Source organism: Salvia splendens, chromosome 20 (assembly GCF_004379255.2).
Source record: "Salvia splendens isolate huo1 chromosome 20, SspV2, whole genome shotgun sequence".
Taxonomy (NCBI): Eukaryota; Viridiplantae; Streptophyta; class Magnoliopsida; order Lamiales; family Lamiaceae; genus Salvia; species Salvia splendens.
The window spans coordinates 22,308,692-22,328,633 of record NC_056051.1 but is presented as its reverse complement, the minus strand read 5'-3'; the positions used below and the strand labels follow the sequence as shown (position 1 = coordinate 22,328,633).

The 19,942-nt window shown below is 34.3% G+C and overlaps 2 protein-coding genes across 6 annotated transcripts; one reads left to right on the top strand and one right to left on the bottom strand.

Moving 5' to 3' along the window:
* Nucleotides 1-7,447: 7,447 nt before the first annotated feature.
* LOC121780894 (NAC domain-containing protein 100-like) lies at nucleotides 7,448-10,902 on the top strand. 4 transcript variants are annotated; one of them, XM_042178546.1, is made up of 5 exons: nucleotides 7,486-7,589; nucleotides 7,686-7,724; nucleotides 7,809-8,043; nucleotides 8,343-8,614; nucleotides 10,259-10,902. In XM_042178546.1, exons 3-5 carry the CDS (start codon nucleotides 7,866-7,868, stop codon nucleotides 10,742-10,744), a joined length of 936 nt encoding a protein of 311 aa, XP_042034480.1. In that variant the 5' UTR covers nucleotides 7,486-7,589; nucleotides 7,686-7,724; nucleotides 7,809-7,865; the 3' UTR covers nucleotides 10,745-10,902. The 4 variants fall into 4 exon arrangements, with proteins under 4 accessions (XP_042034478.1, XP_042034481.1, XP_042034482.1 ...); XM_042178544.1 differs by lacking the exon at nucleotides 7,686-7,724 and having other exon boundaries at nucleotides 7,448-7,589; XM_042178547.1 differs by having other exon boundaries at nucleotides 7,473-7,724; nucleotides 7,812-8,043.
* A 93-nt stretch (nucleotides 10,903-10,995) lies between these two features.
* LOC121780772 lies at nucleotides 10,996-16,441 on the bottom strand. Of its 2 annotated transcripts, none has more exons than XM_042178399.1 (14): nucleotides 16,147-16,441; nucleotides 15,051-15,178; nucleotides 14,783-14,968; nucleotides 13,954-14,022; nucleotides 13,810-13,866; nucleotides 13,528-13,581; nucleotides 13,384-13,446; nucleotides 13,219-13,281; nucleotides 12,690-12,854; nucleotides 12,457-12,612; nucleotides 11,995-12,075; nucleotides 11,836-11,897; nucleotides 11,605-11,722; nucleotides 10,996-11,384 (listed from the first exon to the last, which is right to left on the bottom strand). In XM_042178399.1, exons 1-13 carry the CDS (start codon nucleotides 16,319-16,321, stop codon nucleotides 11,641-11,643), a joined length of 1,341 nt encoding a protein of 446 aa, XP_042034333.1. In that variant the 5' UTR covers nucleotides 16,322-16,441; the 3' UTR covers nucleotides 10,996-11,384; nucleotides 11,605-11,640. The 2 variants fall into 2 exon arrangements, with proteins under 2 accessions (XP_042034333.1, XP_042034334.1); XM_042178400.1 differs by having other exon boundaries at nucleotides 11,605-11,719.
* Nucleotides 16,442-19,942: the final 3,501 nt, after the last annotated feature.

Genomic DNA, 19,942 nt, shown 5'->3' with positions numbered 1-19,942 from the left:
ATCGAATACTTTAAATATACAACAGACTTTCATTATTTCACACTCATGGGAACAAATACACCATATGTAATTTCATTATTTAGTCAACACTGATTCACTCAAGAGTAAGATGTTTAGTCACAAGAAAAACTAAACCTAGTGAAGCGCAAGTCACTCTAACAAATCCTAGATACCAACAGCTATAAACTAACTAACCTTAAATGAAAAATCCAATTATACGACCTTAGCTTGCAGGGCTGAACACAGTTAATAAGGTTCTAATCGGTGTCGGAAGGTAGAGACGGTGCAGTGACCATCAATAGTAATGGATGGAGACGGAGAACGGACATGAACTCTAACCCTAAAGGATTGAAACGGAGTTGCCGTGAGAATGACAACAACTCCAAATCAAGTCGAACACATAATTTACTTTTGTGAGGGTTACATAATCCATATTTCGTATTCGAAAGGTTAAAAGACATTCCCTTAATATGTTTTGATTATAAGAGCTTTTATACAATAATTTACACATTAACAACATTATTATAGAAACATTTTTTGGTAGAGACCTAAGCCTCTTGTCGGGCTCATTTGTGTCTGACATTGGCTCCAAAGACTGAATATATATTATAGAGTTTTTGGCATTCCTAGGCCAACGATGTAATTGGTCGACCCCACCTAGATCTGTCATTACTTATATATTAGAAAAAAACACGCGCGCACACACACATTTACTAGTGTAGAACATAAAATTACGAATATGACCCTCAAATGTAGATGGACAAGTTTCTTAAGAAAGATTAATTCATCAAACCTACTTCTGACCTAACATCCTCAACATGAAACACAATCTTTGATCATGAAATTACAAACAAAGAATGAATACTTATACACAGTCCCCATTTTACTTCAATCTTCACACCCACACGCATATTAAAATACATGTCACGTCCATTTTATAAACTCCAAACACGATTCTCTTTCTTCTCTATTTTCCTTTTTTTCTTTCGCCCTAACTTTATCCAAAAAGAAAAGAAGCGTTTTATTATGGTATAACTAGAATTTTCTTTGAAACAAATACATTGTACATTCATTCATTCATTCACCACCATCATCTTTATTTGTGATGTGTGTGACAAAATGTAATTAACAGTGTTCTTGATTAAGGCCTCCCAACTAAAACACTACACACTCAATACCAAAATTTTAATTAATAGTGACCTAGTCTTTGTTAAATAACTATAAATTGCATAACAGCCAAGGATTTTGCAATTGTGTTGTTGAAGCTAGCATGATAATATTTATTAAATAAAAAATTTCACGTTCTATAATTTTTGTCCAACTCCACACGTTTAACTCTTTTGGACAACTGGATCATTTCTAACATGATTTGAGGGGATGCTTTTTCTTATGGGATTGAACTTATCTTGATAATAACACAATAGTTAGTTTCATGAGATTTGATTAGGGTTTGTTAATTTCGCGTATAACTTTTCAAGAACCGTCTTCTGCGTTCACACACACGGGAGCCGGTTTGTGATTAATCAGTATAACAACTAACAACGATGCTTCGTCCTTCAGTTTTGATTATTTGATTAGACAATGGTGAAGTGCAGCACAAGTTTGCTATGCTTCTGATTTTGATTGCATGCACCAAACATTATCTTTAATCCAACTTTATTTAGTTATTTAGCTCAATTTTTGGATCATGTAACTAACAAAATTTCTAGAAATGTTACAGATGTGCAAACATGATTAATTTTTGCTAAATAATTAATAATTGTTCAAGTTTTGTAATTGAGAATGACCTAGTTTATTATACATATAACTTATAAGAGTATTCATTTTACGAGAATAAATATGAATACTACATGTTATTTCTCATGTAACAATAATATGACACATAGAGTCTCATTTGTTGAATTTTTTTGGGATCAGTTTATGGTGTAAAGAATTGTTTAATGCAGTTTGTTGTTAATTATTCTCTCTCTCATACATCTTAATCACAGAAAATAAAATTTATATGAAAATTGAGAGACATAAAGGAGCAATCAGTATGATTAGAAATTAAATAATAAAATTTCGAAGTGTTGGACAAGTTAGAAGAGAAGATTGAGATAGATAGCTGCTGCATTTTGACTGATCTTCAAAGGCTCTTCTTCATTGATGATTTTTTATATGATAAATTATCTTTACAAGTTTATAACGGCTCCACTATTTCTATAAAAATACTGCTAAAATACAAATTAAGGATCTTCGGATTTATATAATTAAACTCAACTGACAATATCAAAACACACGAAAAATGGACAGCAAAAATTTAGGCTTTTAGCATGAATCTCATGATTAAAAACAATATTTATGTTTGTCTTTTGTGATTTTAATCTCTGTTTAATTTTGCTTTACGAAAAATTTCAAGTGGGACAATAAATAGAATAAAGTACCCAATCACATAAACGGATTTAATTCACATCCTGTTTGATTTCATAAAGTTTTCATTTGGTCACATGGACACTGTACTGCATACACGATACACCTTTATTAAATTCTAGTAATTTAAAATCAATAAAAGTAAGAGATTAATCCTACTTGAAACTAGATCTTGGCTGATAATCTAAATAACCTCTGATTATTTATTAATAAAATAATTAATTGATAATTATAATTTTAAAATTAACAAAAATAAGATTAATTAGTAATTACAATAATATAATTTTCCATTAAATTTACAAATGAAAAAATACAGTTGACGGATTAGGTCAAAGATATGTTGTGGTGTTGGACTATATAAATCATAAATAACGTGTTACTGTTAATATAATCTAGTAGAATCTTGAAACATGGCAAATAAAATAGAGTACTAACCTTTTCTTGAAATAAAGAAAAAACTCGTCAATTAACAATGAATTATTAAAAGATACTATATATAAGTTTCCATTTGCAAGCTCCGACTATTTATTTTGTGCTCGAAATTGTTTACTGGGTAAACAATGTTTTTTTTGGCAGTGAAGCATCTTCATATATCATATTTCTAATCATTTGGAGTATAAGTCACTACTAAGGCAAGTTTATGTTTTCGGAATTTTTATTTGTGAGATAAAGTAATAGTATATTAACGAACTCAGTTAATTAACATACATGTGTGATGTTTTAACACACATGTATTTAAAGCATCCTACGAAGCACGCATTACTTTCAAAAATGAATGTTGTCGATTTGGATTAGTTTAATTGTAAAAACTACTAAGCATAGAAAGAAAAAAAACTTGCATGATATCGTGTCGAATGTAATGTGTCCAAACCCTAATTAGTAATTACGCACAATTAATTATTAATTCGATCCCCTCTCCAACCAACCATTTGCACGAATCTGGAGACAAAATCGAAAATGGAGGTGAAATTAATCCCTTCTAAGGTTTATAGGTGAAATTCATTTAATTTATTGGTCGCTTCCGTAATTAAGGGGTGATTAATCCTTTATAATAGTTCTAACATCTTCAGAGTTGTGTAATGAGTCATTATGATTTTGTCCTAGTTTCTCCATAAGTTTCAATTTTTTATTTATGCGTTACCCTAAGCCTAAGTTCAAGGTTTCGATGAACTCAATGGAGAAAGAGATTAACTGAATTTACACAAATTTGAAGTACGAGTATTTGATACTTTTTCACTACATATATAATACTCCCTCCGTCCCCCAAATATTGTCCCACTTTGACCGGGCACGAGTTTTAAAAAATGTAATGAAAAATGAGTTGAGAAAGATAGTTGAATGTGAGTCCTACTTTTATATATTAATTTTATAATAAAATGTTAGTAGAAATGAGTTAGTGGAATATGAGGTCCACAACCAAAAATGGTAAAAAGTGAAATGGAACAAACTTTGTGGGACGGACGGAAATGGAAAAATGAGACAAACTTTCAGGGAGGGACGGAAGGATTACTAGTTAAGTTCAAATTAAGTATATACAGTTAGGATTTTTCTAGTTCTGCTAGAAACATACATATTGAGAATATTGGGAAAACAATCTTGTAAATTAACTCAATTACTTTTTATAACTCAACACATCTTGTAAAATAGTCTTACAGACTCATATTCTAGCAAACTTGCCCCTAATTTGTACAAAATGTGATTTTAATATTAGCTGTCCCAACTTTTTAAGATCGAGCCAAACCAATATATATATATATATAGCTTTATTGGGTTTTAGCGCCATGTTGTTTATCAATTACAGTAACATTTAATATAGAAACATAATCACAGTCACAGCCAAATGGTTTTTAAGTGTGATCAATGACCATATTCGAAATTTTGGAGAGCTCATGTTAGGACGTTTTTTAAGAAAGAGGAGGACATTCATTCTCATTCATAAGTATTCATACAACTTCATAAACTACAGATCAATGAGCTAGCTCGAAGATAATCTAACCCAAGCGGCATTAACTGAAAAGAGTGTCGGTCGTCTTGGTACATTGAGTGGATTGTCCCGATTAACATCCCTAATTCTCTTTACACTTAAATAACTGCATTTAATTTCTTATAGTAAACTTATCATAATCAGTAAAAGTAATTTTTAGAAGTGCTATATCCATTTTTGGATTCATTGGTTTTGAATTTTGATAATTAATCAGAGGGGTACGATCTTTAACTTGGCTTGAGTTCATGTACTAACCAAGTTTTCTATGAAAAACTATGGTGGTGTTCAGTTTTCAAGATAAAAAATACCAAGATATAATCTAGAATTGAGTTGTAAGATTACTTTAGTCATAGGGGTTAGCTATGACTAATTATCCCATGATTATCCATCTAGGATTGAGTTGTGGGATTGAATCTTATGAATCAAACACACTACAAATTTAATCCCGGGATATAATCTTGCAAACCGAACACCTAACATCATAAATTAGAATTCTATATTGATTATAGTAGGCTCAAGATACACGAAAAACAAGCTAGATTTATAATTGCAAATTAACAATTACATCTGTCTGCAAAATTGTGTACAACTTCAATCTCGGTATTCATTAAGACACACGACTACATGAGTGCACATATTATGTCGTTCAGTTACTTGGACAATATTATAACTAAATACAATAAAAGGGACAAGTAAAGATTGAAAGAAAAAAACTGCTTAATACATATGAGCATATAGTACTTACTAGTAATATACTCAAATATTACTAGTATTTTTTATTTTTCTTTTCTCTTAATTTGAAGCTAAGATTAGTTTTATTGGGTTTAGTGTTGTGACTATCCATCTAAAATTATGTTGTGAGTTTTAATCTCACGTTAGTACATATTTAGTCATCAACTTCAATATGTCAAACCGAAATATATCTATTTTCACAATAACTAGCACGCCCCTAAGGGTATCCACAGTGGTGATAGCCCAACAATATCCCAGCCATAGCTCAGCCACAAACTCCTCCTGCCACATCATCAATACTAAAAATCCTCTTGCCACATCAGAAATAGCCCAGCCATAGCATAGCCATATCATAAATAGCCCAGCCACATCAATAGCCACATCACTAATAACACAATATACGGAATTTAATTTACGAGACATATACGGGAAACATTAATAATACTATTTTAATTTTAAAAAAAGTACAATAAATTAAAAAAGTACAATAAATTTTAAAAAGTACTAAAATTTTAAAAAAGTACATTAATAATAAAAAGTACATTAAAAAAAGTACATTTTACAAAATTACATAAATAAAAAAAACTAACTCCGAGCAGTCCTCCGCGCCCATAACTCTTCAATTAAATCCTTTTGGAGTCGAATATGAGCTTCCGTTTGGCGCATGTCGGCATGTGCTTGGAGGAGGCCGGCTTCATCGTGAGGTACCCCACTCCGTGCGTTGGGGACGGCCACGCCGTGGCTTGGACCGGCTTCATTATCGTCGTTGGCCCAATCCGTCAGTTGTACACCTTCATCTTCGACAATCATGTTGTGCATGATAATACAGGCGTACATTATATCAGCAATGCAGTCGACGTGCCACAAACGCGTTGGACCCCTAACCGCCGCCCATCGAGCCTGGAGCACACCAAATGCGCGCTCCACGTCCTTGCGCGCGGACTCCTGCCATGCTGCAAAGTAGGCCTTCTTCTCATCTCCTGGGCATCGGATCGTCTTCACAAAGACGGGCCACCTAGGGTATATCCCATCCGCCAAGTAGTAGCCCATATCATGCCGGTTGCCGTTGGCGATAAAACTGATGGCCGGACCGACGCCCTGGCACTGCTCGTTGAATAGGGGCGACGAGTTGAGGACTGATCACCGAATACTTCAATCACGGCTTGACAGAAATACTTCAAACATTCCAGGGAAGTCGTCTCACCGATGTGGAGGTACTCGTCCCACATGTCTGCCGCGCCTCCGTAAGCCAACTGCCGGATTGCCGCAGTGCACTTTTGAATTGGTGTGTGGCCGGGTTTGCCAGCAGCATCGTGCCTGAAGCGGAAATACAGATATCGCTGCTCCAAGGCGTTAACAATACGCATAAACATGGCTCTGCTCATCCTAAAACGTCGCCTGAAAATGTTGGCGTTGAACCGCGGCTCCTCTGCGAAGTAGTCTTCGTATAGGCGCTGATATGCAGCTACGTGATCACGATCAATCGCTTGTCGGCGATGGACAACTGGCCGAGGTCGAGGTACCGCCGGCTGCAAGGCTCTTTGCATCCATTGGTCTATCCCGCGGTTGGTATATGCCTCAAACGCTTCGGCCATTCGACGTTCGTACTCTTCAGCGTCCCCCCCACTACCTCCACTACCATCTCCCGCGTTACTCATTTCTCGGTGTTGATCTTGTATAGAAATTAAGATAGAGAGAGTACTCGTTAATACAAGTGGTGCGAATGAAAATGAAGTGCAAATCGCGTATATATACTGTCCCGAAAATTTAAAAAAAACAAAAAAACCGCTGGGCGATGCGCTGGGCGATCCCGACGCTGCAATGGCGCCGAGCGGATCGCCCAGCGCATCGCCCAGCGCCCGTCGACCGCCTAGCGCTAGGCGATTTTTAATTCCGAAAAACCGCTCGGCGGTTTTCGGAAGCTGCAATGGTTCGCCTAGCGACCGCCTAGCGCCGGCGCTCGGCTAGGCGGTGCGCTAGGCGCCATTGTGGATAGCCTAACAAATTTTATGATAAAAATAGCCCTTTTTTGGTCGCAGATGAAAAGTGAATGTATCAAGCAAAATCGACTACTAGTTTTTCATAAACCTTCTAGAAGTTTAATTAAGACATAATCACAGCTAGCAAATGTCATGACTCTTGTTAGACTAATTCTTATAGATCGAAGTGGTGAAATGTTATTATTTTGATTATCAATTAGATTATAACAAAAATTAATTACAGACTTTTCAAAATGAAGTCTCAAAGTCGTGTAGCATAAGGCCCATAGTAGGTGAGAGGTGAGAGCTTGGAAATAAATCGCACCATTTTTTCGTTCTTCATATAGTTATATATATTCCAAGCTTTCTTGCTCATCTCAATCATCTCACAACTAACTCATCTCTTGCAAGAATCCAACACCTATACTTCAATTTCCTCGATTACTTGAATGCAAACATTTTGATATCATTTTTACTACATTCGAGTAAGTCGGTTTTCTTGCACAATTAATTAACAAACTCTTGGCCAGGAAATTATATATATTTAGATCATCATTTTTTTCCTTTTACCTCGCATGTAGCATCAGAGCAAAATCTATGGAGATATACACTTAATTAAGGTTTTTTCCTTTGCATTTATCATTAAATTTTCAGATTTCTTGCATAAAATGTAACTAGGTTGAATTTTGGTTTGTTCATTTCAGAAGTTTCTTGAAAATTTGAGCATACTATAGTTGGAAAAGAGCAAAGCTAGACAAGAAATGGAGGGGTCAGGAAGTCCAGTGAAGGAGGATAAGTTGCCACCCGGCTTCCGATTTCACCCGACCGACGAAGAACTCATCACTTACTATTTAATCAACAAGATCTCCGACGCTACCTTCGTAGGAAGAGCCATCGGAGACGTCGATCTCAACAAGTGTGAGCCTTGGGATCTTCCAGGTACCATAAACCCTTACTTTCTTTTTTCTAGGGTTTTGAGGAAAATTAGGGTTTCTACCTAGAAAATCACGTCTTTGATTCAATATCCTTTTTTCAATTTCTGGTTTTAAGGAAATTAGGGTTTCCTAGCTAGGAAAAACATGTTTCTTGATTCAATATCTTGTCATTTTGTTTTATTTTTTATTTCCAATTTCTAAACATGTTTTGAGGAAAACTAGGGTTTTCTAGCTAGGAAAACTAAGCATAATTAGTTTTTTTTTTGTTATAATAAACCCTAATAAAATAGGTTAATTATATAGGGAAGGCGAAGATGGGAGAGAAAGAGTGGTATTTCTTCAGCCTCCGTGACCGGAAGTATCCAACGGGTGTGAGGACGAACCGGGCAACAAACACGGGATACTGGAAGACGACCGGGAAAGATAAGGAGATATATAACAGCAACACGTCGGAGTTGGTGGGAATGAAGAAGACTTTGGTGTTTTACAAAGGGAGAGCTCCGAGGGGGGAGAAGACAAACTGGGTCATGCATGAATATCGAATTCATTCCAAATCTTCTTATAGAACTAACAAGGTAACTATCTTCTTCTTATTTTTTCTCAAATTTCATCTCTTTTATCTATGATTTATTGATTATAATTTGTGCGGTAGTTTTTTTATTGGGGAATTTATGTAGGTATTGTTTTCAATTATTAGATTTTAATTTTCACTTGACTTTGAACATGTTGCAACTATTAACACCATCTTTTAATTGAAACTTTGAAACATAAAAAATGATTCTTTGTCTCATGGATATTCTAACTTGATTAATGATTTTAGTGGCATCCATGGAACTTTTTAAATGACACATGTCATTAGTTCCACGATTGATATACTAAATATATAGAGCTATAAGTTGATTTATAGAAATATTTGCATTAATATTTTTTCATTTCTCAAAGATAATAGTATTTGTGTCGCCAAGAAATTTCCTTTTTGAATAATTACTCTCGGTTTCAACCAAATCACTAATTTGTTCAATAAAGTTACTCTATTACTACTATATTTTAATAAAATAATTTCCCTTAATAAGAAGCTGGATTTAGACATCACATTTTATCATCTATAAAAAGTATATTATCCCATCAAATTAACAAGTTGGGATATATCGTATATGCAATCAATTCTAACGTGACCACATTGATTTTTTTATAGTAATTGGTAGTCATTTGTTTAACCCTTCTACATATTGGTAAATTTCGCAAGATTAAATTGTGTGAATAATTAATTAAGGAGACTAGCAGAAATATTGCTTAATAGACGCAATGATTGAATTTCTTGTGTCGATACAACAAGTTATTATAGTGTTAATGTAAAAACAAATTGTTCTAATGTTCTCAACCAACCAATCCTCTCTGCTCTCACAACAATGTTTGGTCTTATTCCATACGTTTGATCAACATAAATTCTCCAAGAAAACTAGCCCTTCTTTATGTATACAAGATATAGACAATATTCTTGCAAGAGTAAGATCGATTATTCCTCAGTCATTAAGACCACACACGATCTTAAGAGTCATTGATAATTTATTAGTTTAATTTCGTCCAACTTTATTTCTATGCAATTGGGTGATGTGAACATTTCTTTAGCTTAAATTTTTTTTACATAGCTGAGAATTTCGATATTAGCTTTCCCAACCAAGTTATTTTATAACCTTATTCTTTAGTATTTTTTTGGAAATTAATTTTCAATTTTAACTCTCCGAAAAGTATTTTTTTTATTTGCATCTATCTGCACATGATTTTGTCTTAATAAAAAGTAAGCTTAATTTTACTCAAGTTTAATTTGAGAAGTAGTGTTTTCCCCAAAATCTTTTAACTTTTACATATGTTTAACTTTCTTACCCACACCACCAACACTAACTCTAACAATTCAAAAACCACCCTATCCCACATAATAGAATTAAATCACCCAATTTTAACTTTTATACCAATCCCTACTATCAAAACCAGCCCATAGCACCAAATCCTTCTAGTTCTGTTACTATGAATTAATTTGTTCTTGAAATTATAATGATCAATTAATTAAAACCACCTAAAATAAGTGTTTATACAAATTGTTTTTCTTATCAGTTTGGTAGCGTAGATAACTCATCTATCTTGAAGTTATATGGCAAAAAATGACTTAAAATGTGTGTTATTATCATATTTTGTTTATTTATCTTCCCTGATGAATGTAGCAAGATGAGTGGGTAGTCTGCCGTGTGTTCCAAAAGAGCGCCGGAGGTAAAAAATACCCATCAACCCAATCCAGAGCCGTCAACCCTTTCTCCTACAACCTCGACCTTCCCATGCAGTCACAAATCAATATTCAGCCAGACAATTTCCACTTTCCCGCCAGAAACTACGCCGACATCCATGATCAGTTCAACCGAGCCATCGCCGCAGGCGCCGCCTCGGCCAGCATGATCAACTTCCCCATCCCATCGCAGGTCAACTACGGCCCCGCCGCAGGAGCCTTCACCATATCCGGCCTCAACTTGAACCTCGGCGCCGGAATGAGGGCCGCGGCGCCGCCTCCTCAGCTAGGGATGACCCAACAAGACGTGTCCGCCGCCATCATGAGCGGCGAACAGGCGGCGGTCTATGGAGGGGACATGAACAACAATAGGTTTGAGGGCATGGAGCAGTGTGGTGACTTGGATAACTACTGGCCTTCTTATTGATGAGGATTCTTATTTGGTGAAGATTTGAAGGCAAGTAATTGTATAATAATAAGGTAGTAATTTTATAGTTGGAGGGTTTGTAGTTTTATCTAGTTGGAAGTTTGTTATTTTGTTAAATTTGCTTGGAAAGTGTATTAGGAAGAACCAGTTTGGAATTATTATGTGCAACTCTTGATGAATTTGAACACCTATCATTTGAAAAGATATGAATAGAATAGAATATCCTATCAAATATGAAAAGTAAAAACACCTAAAACAAAATCCAATAAATTCCTTTAAATGAGGATATATCCCAGATTAAGTTAATGAGCATATTAAACAGCGTTGAGACACTTTATACATCCATAAAAAGACTGAGCAAAAAAAGGAGCTGACAACATAAATACCAAACGCCATGATACACAAACAACTACAAATTTTGTAACTATAGTAAAATAATCCTGAGATCAAGATATATCCTCAATCAGATTTTCTATTCTACACATGAGACTGAAAATTTGCAAAACCGTCCAGATCGAGTGTACTTAATGAACAAATCGAACTCCGAACGCTCCCAAGCCATCGAGGGACCAGACACAGTATCTGCCCACAGTAGCAGATAAAAATTAATATTGTGGATCTTCCATCTAAACTCTGGGATCTGCAAGGCAAGACAAGACAAGGCAGGGAGGGTGACATAAGTAACACGCGCATGAAAATATTGGTAACTAAGTATCACTCGAATTCCCATTACATCCACACCATCACGAAACATATAATGTATGTCTAAGCATGTGTCAATCGTATGGATAATATTGGGTATATAGATTGTATTGTATATGAGACGAGCATAAAACAACCAGTGAGGTTTTAGGGCACACCTTGTGTAATCAAACAGTGGAGTACATTAGCAGGTTTCACTTGTCTGAATGTACACGTTTTTTGCGACGAACATTGTGTGTATTGCCATGTCGGGTGGGCTTCTTCACCTTTTTACTGCTGTATGTTTATGTTGATGGATAGATGATATCAGAGCTAGAAACACTTTTAAATCTCAAAGCAGTACTTAAACTATTTACTGTACGCAATACGAATATAAAGACTACACTGACCCAGAAAAAGCTGCCAGGATTTTGAACAGCAAAATGATAGGCAAAGCTAGCAATGCAGAAGCCTACAAGATAAAATATAAGTTATCATGTAAAGAATGCATTAGTCATTGATAAAACTGAGACAAAAGAAACAGCTGTCAATATAACAAAGAAACTTACAGCAAACCAAATCAGCTCTTTCGTAGCAAGAGGTTTTGTAAGATCGTGACTCTTGAGTTTATCATGAACTATGTCTTGAACCTACCATAGAGGCCAGAGTATTATGAGATTAAAAACATAGTATAATGCATTGGAATTTAGGAGCAAATAATTACGAGGAAAGCATTCATATATCATTCTCATTCAACTGCATATAAATTCTGAGATAGTGTAGAGCTACATATCTAGTAAACCACTGTGTACTCCTACAATTTACATTTGTATGGCAGTATTTAGCATGAAGTCCATTTAATTCTCATTTCTCATACTAAAATTATAGTAAGGCTTTATGTTTCTTTAGTGACAAACAAATTTTATTAAAAAAATAATTTAAATAATGACCGTAATAGAAATAACTAAAATATTACTATGGTCAGAATCGTCAGATCAATACCAGATTATAGATACTAGATATTATCCTACCTGACCATGATATTCAGTTGCTGACTCAAGGAACTTTCGATAAGCTTTAACTGCTTCCTGTGTGTATGGCTTCAAAATAATCTGTAATTTGTCAACATGAGGTTTTGCAGCAGCAGCTACATGGTTGATATATGGTCTGCTTACTTCACTCAATTCCTTTACATAAAACATTTGTTTCAGCTAAAAAAAGACAGAACAGGTAGAAAAGCAAGGTTGATCTATATGTAATTCACCTGGAAATAAGGATTTGCAAGTTCCTGAACTTTAACAATGTGTGGAGTCACAGCTTCCTTCGACACTTCATATATCTCCACAGTTTTGGCCGTTAATGTTTGGACATGAGGTTCAACATTTGTGGCTACAACCACCCACTGTTCCTTGATGGCTGGTACAAATTTCTTCATAAACATACAAAGAAGATTACTCAAACCACAAGTGGAACATTGTTCACAGATCCAGACATAACAAAGTAAATTTGCACACTATTCCTCTCTCACTTGTAATTTAATCTTTACAGTTTACATCAGATCAGAGGCATACCAAAGACAAACTAAAACACATAATCCTACTCCAGTATAAAAAAGGAAACTTAGATTAACAAGAAGTGTTTATTGAAGACTGAAATTCAGCAAACCATAATAAAAAGCAACACTGGCCATATAGCAAGTATATAGACCAAATTTTTGCTTCCAGTATCAAAAAATTTCAGTAAACTAAGTACAAAAAATAAATAGGATGCAGCTTGTTCCATAAATGACTTACAGTTTTGACTGTTTCAACATGTGGTGCAGCCCATTCTTCAGCTTGGGCCTTCTTTTCAATAGCCTGATCCAATAAAAGTTAAAGATATAAATCAAATTAATTAACAGTATAATGGGAGACCATGTGGAACTGGGAACACAAATAACATGAACCACAAACACTTACCTTCTTTATCAATAAATCAAGAGCAGGCTTTCCGTGCACTTTCCAGTTCTCCTCTAAAATTGCCTGGCGATACGGACACCATGATTTAATTATATGGAAGGCTGAATCATGAGAATTTTCACGGATAAAAAGATATAAAAATACCTGATAATTATTAAGATGAACTGCAAGCCAAGTTGGAAGCCAAGCACCATGAGCCTGACAAGATACAAAAAGAAATAACTCATTAAGATATCATTCACCTATACACAGACAGTTCTCTAAACAAATCTCCTCAAAACCAAACAATATGGACACAGAGATCAAGAAACTGATTATGAAGTTTCCAAGCATGAACTATAAACGAATTGATAGGTTATTATTAGTAACTGGTTCTAGATGAATTGCTAAAAGAACAGCCGTCCACAAACTAAAATGTAACTGTACCTGCATCAAGTCTTTGGTTCTGGAAGTTGCTTCAAATTTAGCCTTCATCAGTTCTTCCTGCACAGAGATTGATATAGAAGGACTTATCAATCATTCCAACAAAAAGGATGGAACCAGGAATCAGTTGAGTCATTGATAGCGTACCTCAGCGATCTCAAGAGCTCGTTGAGTTTTACGTATCTTCGCTTTCTGGTCATCAATGATCTTCTGGAGCTGTGTATAACAAGGAAAAGGCATTAAGATGAGTAATGTGGATAAATCTAAGAATTATCAGCAGATGAGCATCTAAAAGTTTGTGTTGCAAACAGTGTCATCATTCAAACTTCAAAGTTCGTGGTGTGTGTGAGACAGTGTTGTTAGGAGCATGGGGCGCACCGAGGCGATTAGGTAAAAATCCGGGGCGTGGGTCGACAGGGTTCTAGCCCCACGAACCGGGGTGCCATAACAGTTGAATAAGAATTTGAATCAAATCAAGAAGAATTTGAGTCCACGAAGAAGGAAGAATTTATAATCGAAGAAAAACTGAAGTGAATATACCTTGTATAGTTGTATTAAGAGAACTATGGAGGTGTTGTTGAAGTAATATGAAGGGAGAGGAACAGATAAATTATTTGAATAGATGACGCTAGTTTTTGGAGCAATGACAGTTCAGTGAGATAAGATTTAAGGGAGGAAATCTGACAGATTTCAACATTTATTGAAGTAGACAGCCCAAAATGATAAAGCATGACTATTTTTCATGGACGGAGTATAATTTTTCTTGTGAAGGACAAGACCATGTTTATATAGGAGTGTGAGAAAGATGATATTCAATAAGGAATGTAAGAAGGAGAAGAATAAGTTCAATATGTGCTGCTTATGTGTCCCAGTCTGAAATGGCACTGCTGACACAGTTTCAACATAAGCATAAAATCTTACAGCATAATTAGGACCTTATAACAAACATGGAAATTTGCAGAGATGGGGGACTTACACTCGCGAGTTTCGCGTTCAACTCGGGAACCTTTTTCTCCGCTTCAGTCACCCGGGCTTCCAACAGATCTTTCTCGCTTATTTTCAGATGAAGGTCTTTTCTGAGTTTCTCCACCTGCTTTTCCAGATCTTCAGCTCTTGCATGTGCCTTTCCCACTTCTTCTGCAACATCCAGTTTGCCCTTTTTCTAAAAAAATTTTAAAAAATGGGATTTCAAATTGATCTAAAGGTTAGTATAATTGTTCTTTTTGTAGATCCCAGCCACTCACATGTAACGAGGCAATTTCATTTTTCAATGATACAACAGTATCTGATTTTTCCTTGATTGTCTTTTCTTTAGCTGCAACTACCTGATCCTTTTCTTTTAGTACTTGAATTTTCTCCTCAATCTGGGATTCTTCATATATCAAAGAGAAAGAAATAAGAAAATGGGAAAAACCATTAAACCAACGAAAGTTAGTCAGTGAGTGGGCACCAGTAATAATTTTCACTTAAGAACCACAAACCAATAGCATATGTAATAAGTTGGAATCAAACAATGCAGAAATAAGATAAGAATTTGATTGTCCGTGGTTCATCAAATTGGAAATGCACAGTGCCTACGGGCACTGCACATATAATTTGGACAATTGTCGCAGTGCCGCTATGCATAATCATAAAGAGGACAGATAATCACTTCCTCAACAGGTCATTTAGCAAATGTGATGCTGTTGAGTCAACTGAAGGTAGACTAGACTTGCAACTCAAGATCCTGGTAGCCCAAAACTAAATTTTCATCAGTCAAACCTACACAAAGCTTTATCATTTTACTCGTAACTAATGCTCTCTCGATGCATCTTTACATCATAATGCACTCATGTGCTGACAAGAAAGAGCAAACTAGGTTTCTTTTTCACAATGCATTCAGACAAACAGTGACTACGCAGAAATTTCCCGTCCAAAGGCAGCAATGTTGTGTTTTCCAACAAAGTGCAACCAATCAACGGATATAAAACTCAATGCCACAAAATATGACTCTTTAACAAAACCATTTCTATGTCCTACACAAGAACAATACAACTCCACAATCCACATCCGGTGTCACATGCATTTGGGCACATAATAGCCACAGGTTCGACTTAACCACTCATATCCTTACATTCAAGTCATCTCTTTAATCAACAAATCGACATTCAACAACAATGTCCTCCAAATCAATTAAACCTTTTCAATTCAAACAATCACCGCTTCAAAGGAAGCTTCACCAACAACGTCTCGCGCACAAACCGACACTAATCGACCACGCAAAACAAATAAATCTACCAAAATTAATAAATTAACACCGTTCTTCAATCGTCAACATCCAAATTGATTCAATCAACTAACCGAGACTTTGGATCTTGGACTTAAGTTGCTCAAGGACGGAAGAATATGCACCGTCCGATCCGGAGACTTTGACTTCTTCGACGACATCTGAGACTGAAGCATCAGCTTCAGCTCTGACGTGAGCGAGTACTAGTGAAAGAAATAGAGTGAGCAGGAACAGTCTAAACGCCGTCATAACGCCGACGACGGTGGCTCCGGCGATCGGATTTTGTGCAGGTATCCGAGGTATGAGATTTTCTGGGTTTAGAAAATTTATGAGTGCGTGTGTTGTGTTTATTTTAGAAACAAACCCACGTTGCAGAAAGGGAGATTTATTAGTATAAATTTATAACCAAATAATTCAAATCATACAATGAAATGTCGTTAGCTCGGGGGACCGAAATGACGATAGTGCCCTTTTCTTTACACCTTGGATTTATATTGTTATCGTATGTCATAAACATTTATTAAATCTTTCTATTTTACTCTTGCCATATCACATCTCATAAAATTTCTGGTAAAGGTGAAAATAAAAGGTCAAGAAAAGTTTTGAATGGAATGAATCCAATTGTGCTAAATTTAACAAATGTTATAAATGAAATCAAAATTTATATTGAATTTCTCAGCTTACATTTCAATCTCGAGTAGAATAAAATTGTACCCAATCAATTGATCAAATGTTTATCATAGTAAAGATACGTATGCCTAACATAGAAGATTATAATTTGAATTTTTTGGAAGAATGAACATGATTGGTTAAAGGATGGCAGTTTGGTCATTTTAGATATGGGTAGGAGTGGTAGATGAGTGCCTGAGGTTTGGGAGACATGGAAATACTATATTTCATCTTATAATTAAATAATTTTGCGTGCTACTATAGTTTAATTGCCAGTTTATCTATGTGTCAATGTACAAATGACCTCTTAATGGCACCACAACTCTAGCACAACGTACAACCTCTTCCAGCCTAGGCTTTCTTTTTCATCAATTTCCCATTTAGGATGGAATGCAACTTCCAATTTGTCACTATATCAAAAAAATAATATGTGTATATTGATCAAGGCTGAGTGTTTGATGTATGAGATTAAAAGGCTATAATACGGTCTTCAATTTTCTATTCATGACTAATAAAAAATGAAAAAATAATGAAATCGCTTTACTATAAGCGACTCACTAAATGTCTAAAAAATATAGCCTCACTTTACACCATTAGATAGGATGATACATAAACCCACAAAAGACTAATATTCCCTCATAAAATATCTCAAGTTAATTTTGAACGATGTTTGGCAAAAATTATTAATAGCGGGAAAACGATCAATAATAACAATTTATTTTTAAAATTTATTTTCTAAAAGTAAACTTATCAATAAAGCATTTGATAGTTAGTACAGAAGAATGTCTACCTTGACTTGAAATTTCCATTGAGAAAATGAGGGAGATTCGTTTTTATTTGAATATGCAAGTAGGAGTAGAGTCAAATTAATTTGACCAAATAGTCGTTATAAATAGGCCAAAAAAATCCTTAATTTCATATCAATCTTCCGATATAATTTATCAACCTAATATCTTCTGATAAAATTTTTAAGACCATGATAAATGCACTAGGGAAAAAAATAAGTATGAATGCGTAATTGGGTGTAGCAATTATTTCAACATTTTGAACTTGTTTACACCATTTTCGTAGACTCAATTCAATTTTTAATAGCCCAGCCCAAATTTTATTCAACTCATCATTTTCCCACACGCTTGTCAAATGTTTTATCTAGAACTTTCTTTTAAATATTTTGACCATTAGCATTTGAATAAATGGATTGGAAATCAATTTTCCATACGATTGGTGGGGCTTAATGTTCCAATAATAACTGATGTTGATGGATGATAAAATGTTAGGATTTCAAGATCCATATATTTCTTCCTACTTAAGTAAAGATTTACTATAGTGCAACTTTACATAAGGCAATTGTTCACTGTTTAACATAATGCATTCATATCTTTCTTCCTACTTAAGTAAAGATTTATTATAGTGCAACTTTACTTAAGGCAATTAGTGCAACTTCACATAAGGCAATTGTTCACAACTTTACATAATGCATTCATATCTTTCTTCCTACTTAAGTAAAGATTTACTATAGTGCAACATTACATAAGGCAATTGTTCACTGTTTACCATCAAAATTAATTGAAAACAAATTCATTATTTTCCTCTTCATTCTTCATGCATAATAAAATATTTATATTTGAATTTTCGATTCCGTGGTGCAAGGGGAATTAGTAGCAATGAAATAAAATAAATAAGAAAATATCTCGAAGATCTAAATGCCCACATACAATAAAGTGTTAGAACACCAATATTCTATAACATACTCACTTCGTTTCCATAGAATATGCATTTTAGGTTAAATACGAGTTTTGATGTAAAATTGGAAAAGTAAGAGAGGAGATGATCCCCTGCTATGGGGATAAACACAACACCAAATGTTGTGGCATGAAATGACGTAGTTTTACACTTTTACTTTCATTAATAATCTCAGCAGCAATTTTGTTCTCAATTGATTCGATTTATAATAATTAATTCTTTTCCTTCCTCTTTTCTATGTACATAGTATTATACTGATCAACTTTTTGTTCAAACTTTTTCTATTGCTTAATATTACTGTTTCATAACTTTTTTCCACTTAATTTAAGCAAGTAAATATTTTTGAAATTGTTTGTAATTAATGGTGATTTATATATATTTTTTATGTAGGTACCATTTGATCAAATCTTATATGTTGTTGATGGACATATTTCAATTAAGTTTCAATTGTACTCTATTCATCCCATAAAAATATCAGGGGAGATAACTTATAACATCTCCTACTACATCTTCTACTGCACATACAAACATGAGTGATGGTGGGGACGAACGAAAATAACTTCATATACATGAGTAATAAATTGGAATAACTTTCCATACCATATTTTTATGGGATGAACGAAAATGAAAAGTGCACATATTTTTATGAGACGGAGGGAGTATATTTTAATGGTGATATAAGTTGTAAATAACTTAATATATATGAGTAATAAATTAGGATAATTTTCCATAAATGGAAATGCCTATATTTTTATGGGACAAATGAAAATGAAAAATCCACATATTTTTATGGGACGAAGGGAGTATATCTTTATTTAAGCACTCACTGAAGTAGGAGTATTAGTTTATACTATCTTTTATCTAGCTACTGTCAACTATTAATTAGGTAATATTGTTTTTGAACTTTGATTTATAATACTTATGACGGAACATGTTCTCAGTTGATAGTGTTAGCAAAAAATATGAAGAAAGATATTCTGTATAATATGTACAGATAAAAAGAAGAAAAGGAAAAAAATTAATACATTAAAAATCGCATGAATTAAGTAATGAGAATGAAATTATTGGTGATAGAAATTGATGTATATGAGAAAACTAATAGTATTAAGTAATAGAAAAAGTTTGAACAAAAGGTTCGATCAGTATAATACTATGTACATAGAGAGGAAGGAAATGAATTAATTATTATAAATTGAATCAATTGAGAACAAAATTGCTGCTGGGATTATTAATGAAAGTAACACTACATCATTTCATGCCACAACATTTGGTGTTGTGTTTATCCCCACAGTAGGGGATCCTCCCCCGCAAGAGAGATAGAGAGAAAAAATAATTAAAGTATTGTCAGTAAAGAATGAGCTATACCTCACTAGAGTGAAAAGAATTTCCAAATTTAGAAAATACATATTCTTATAAAACAGACTAAAAAAGAAAGAGTACATATTCTTGTACTACGAT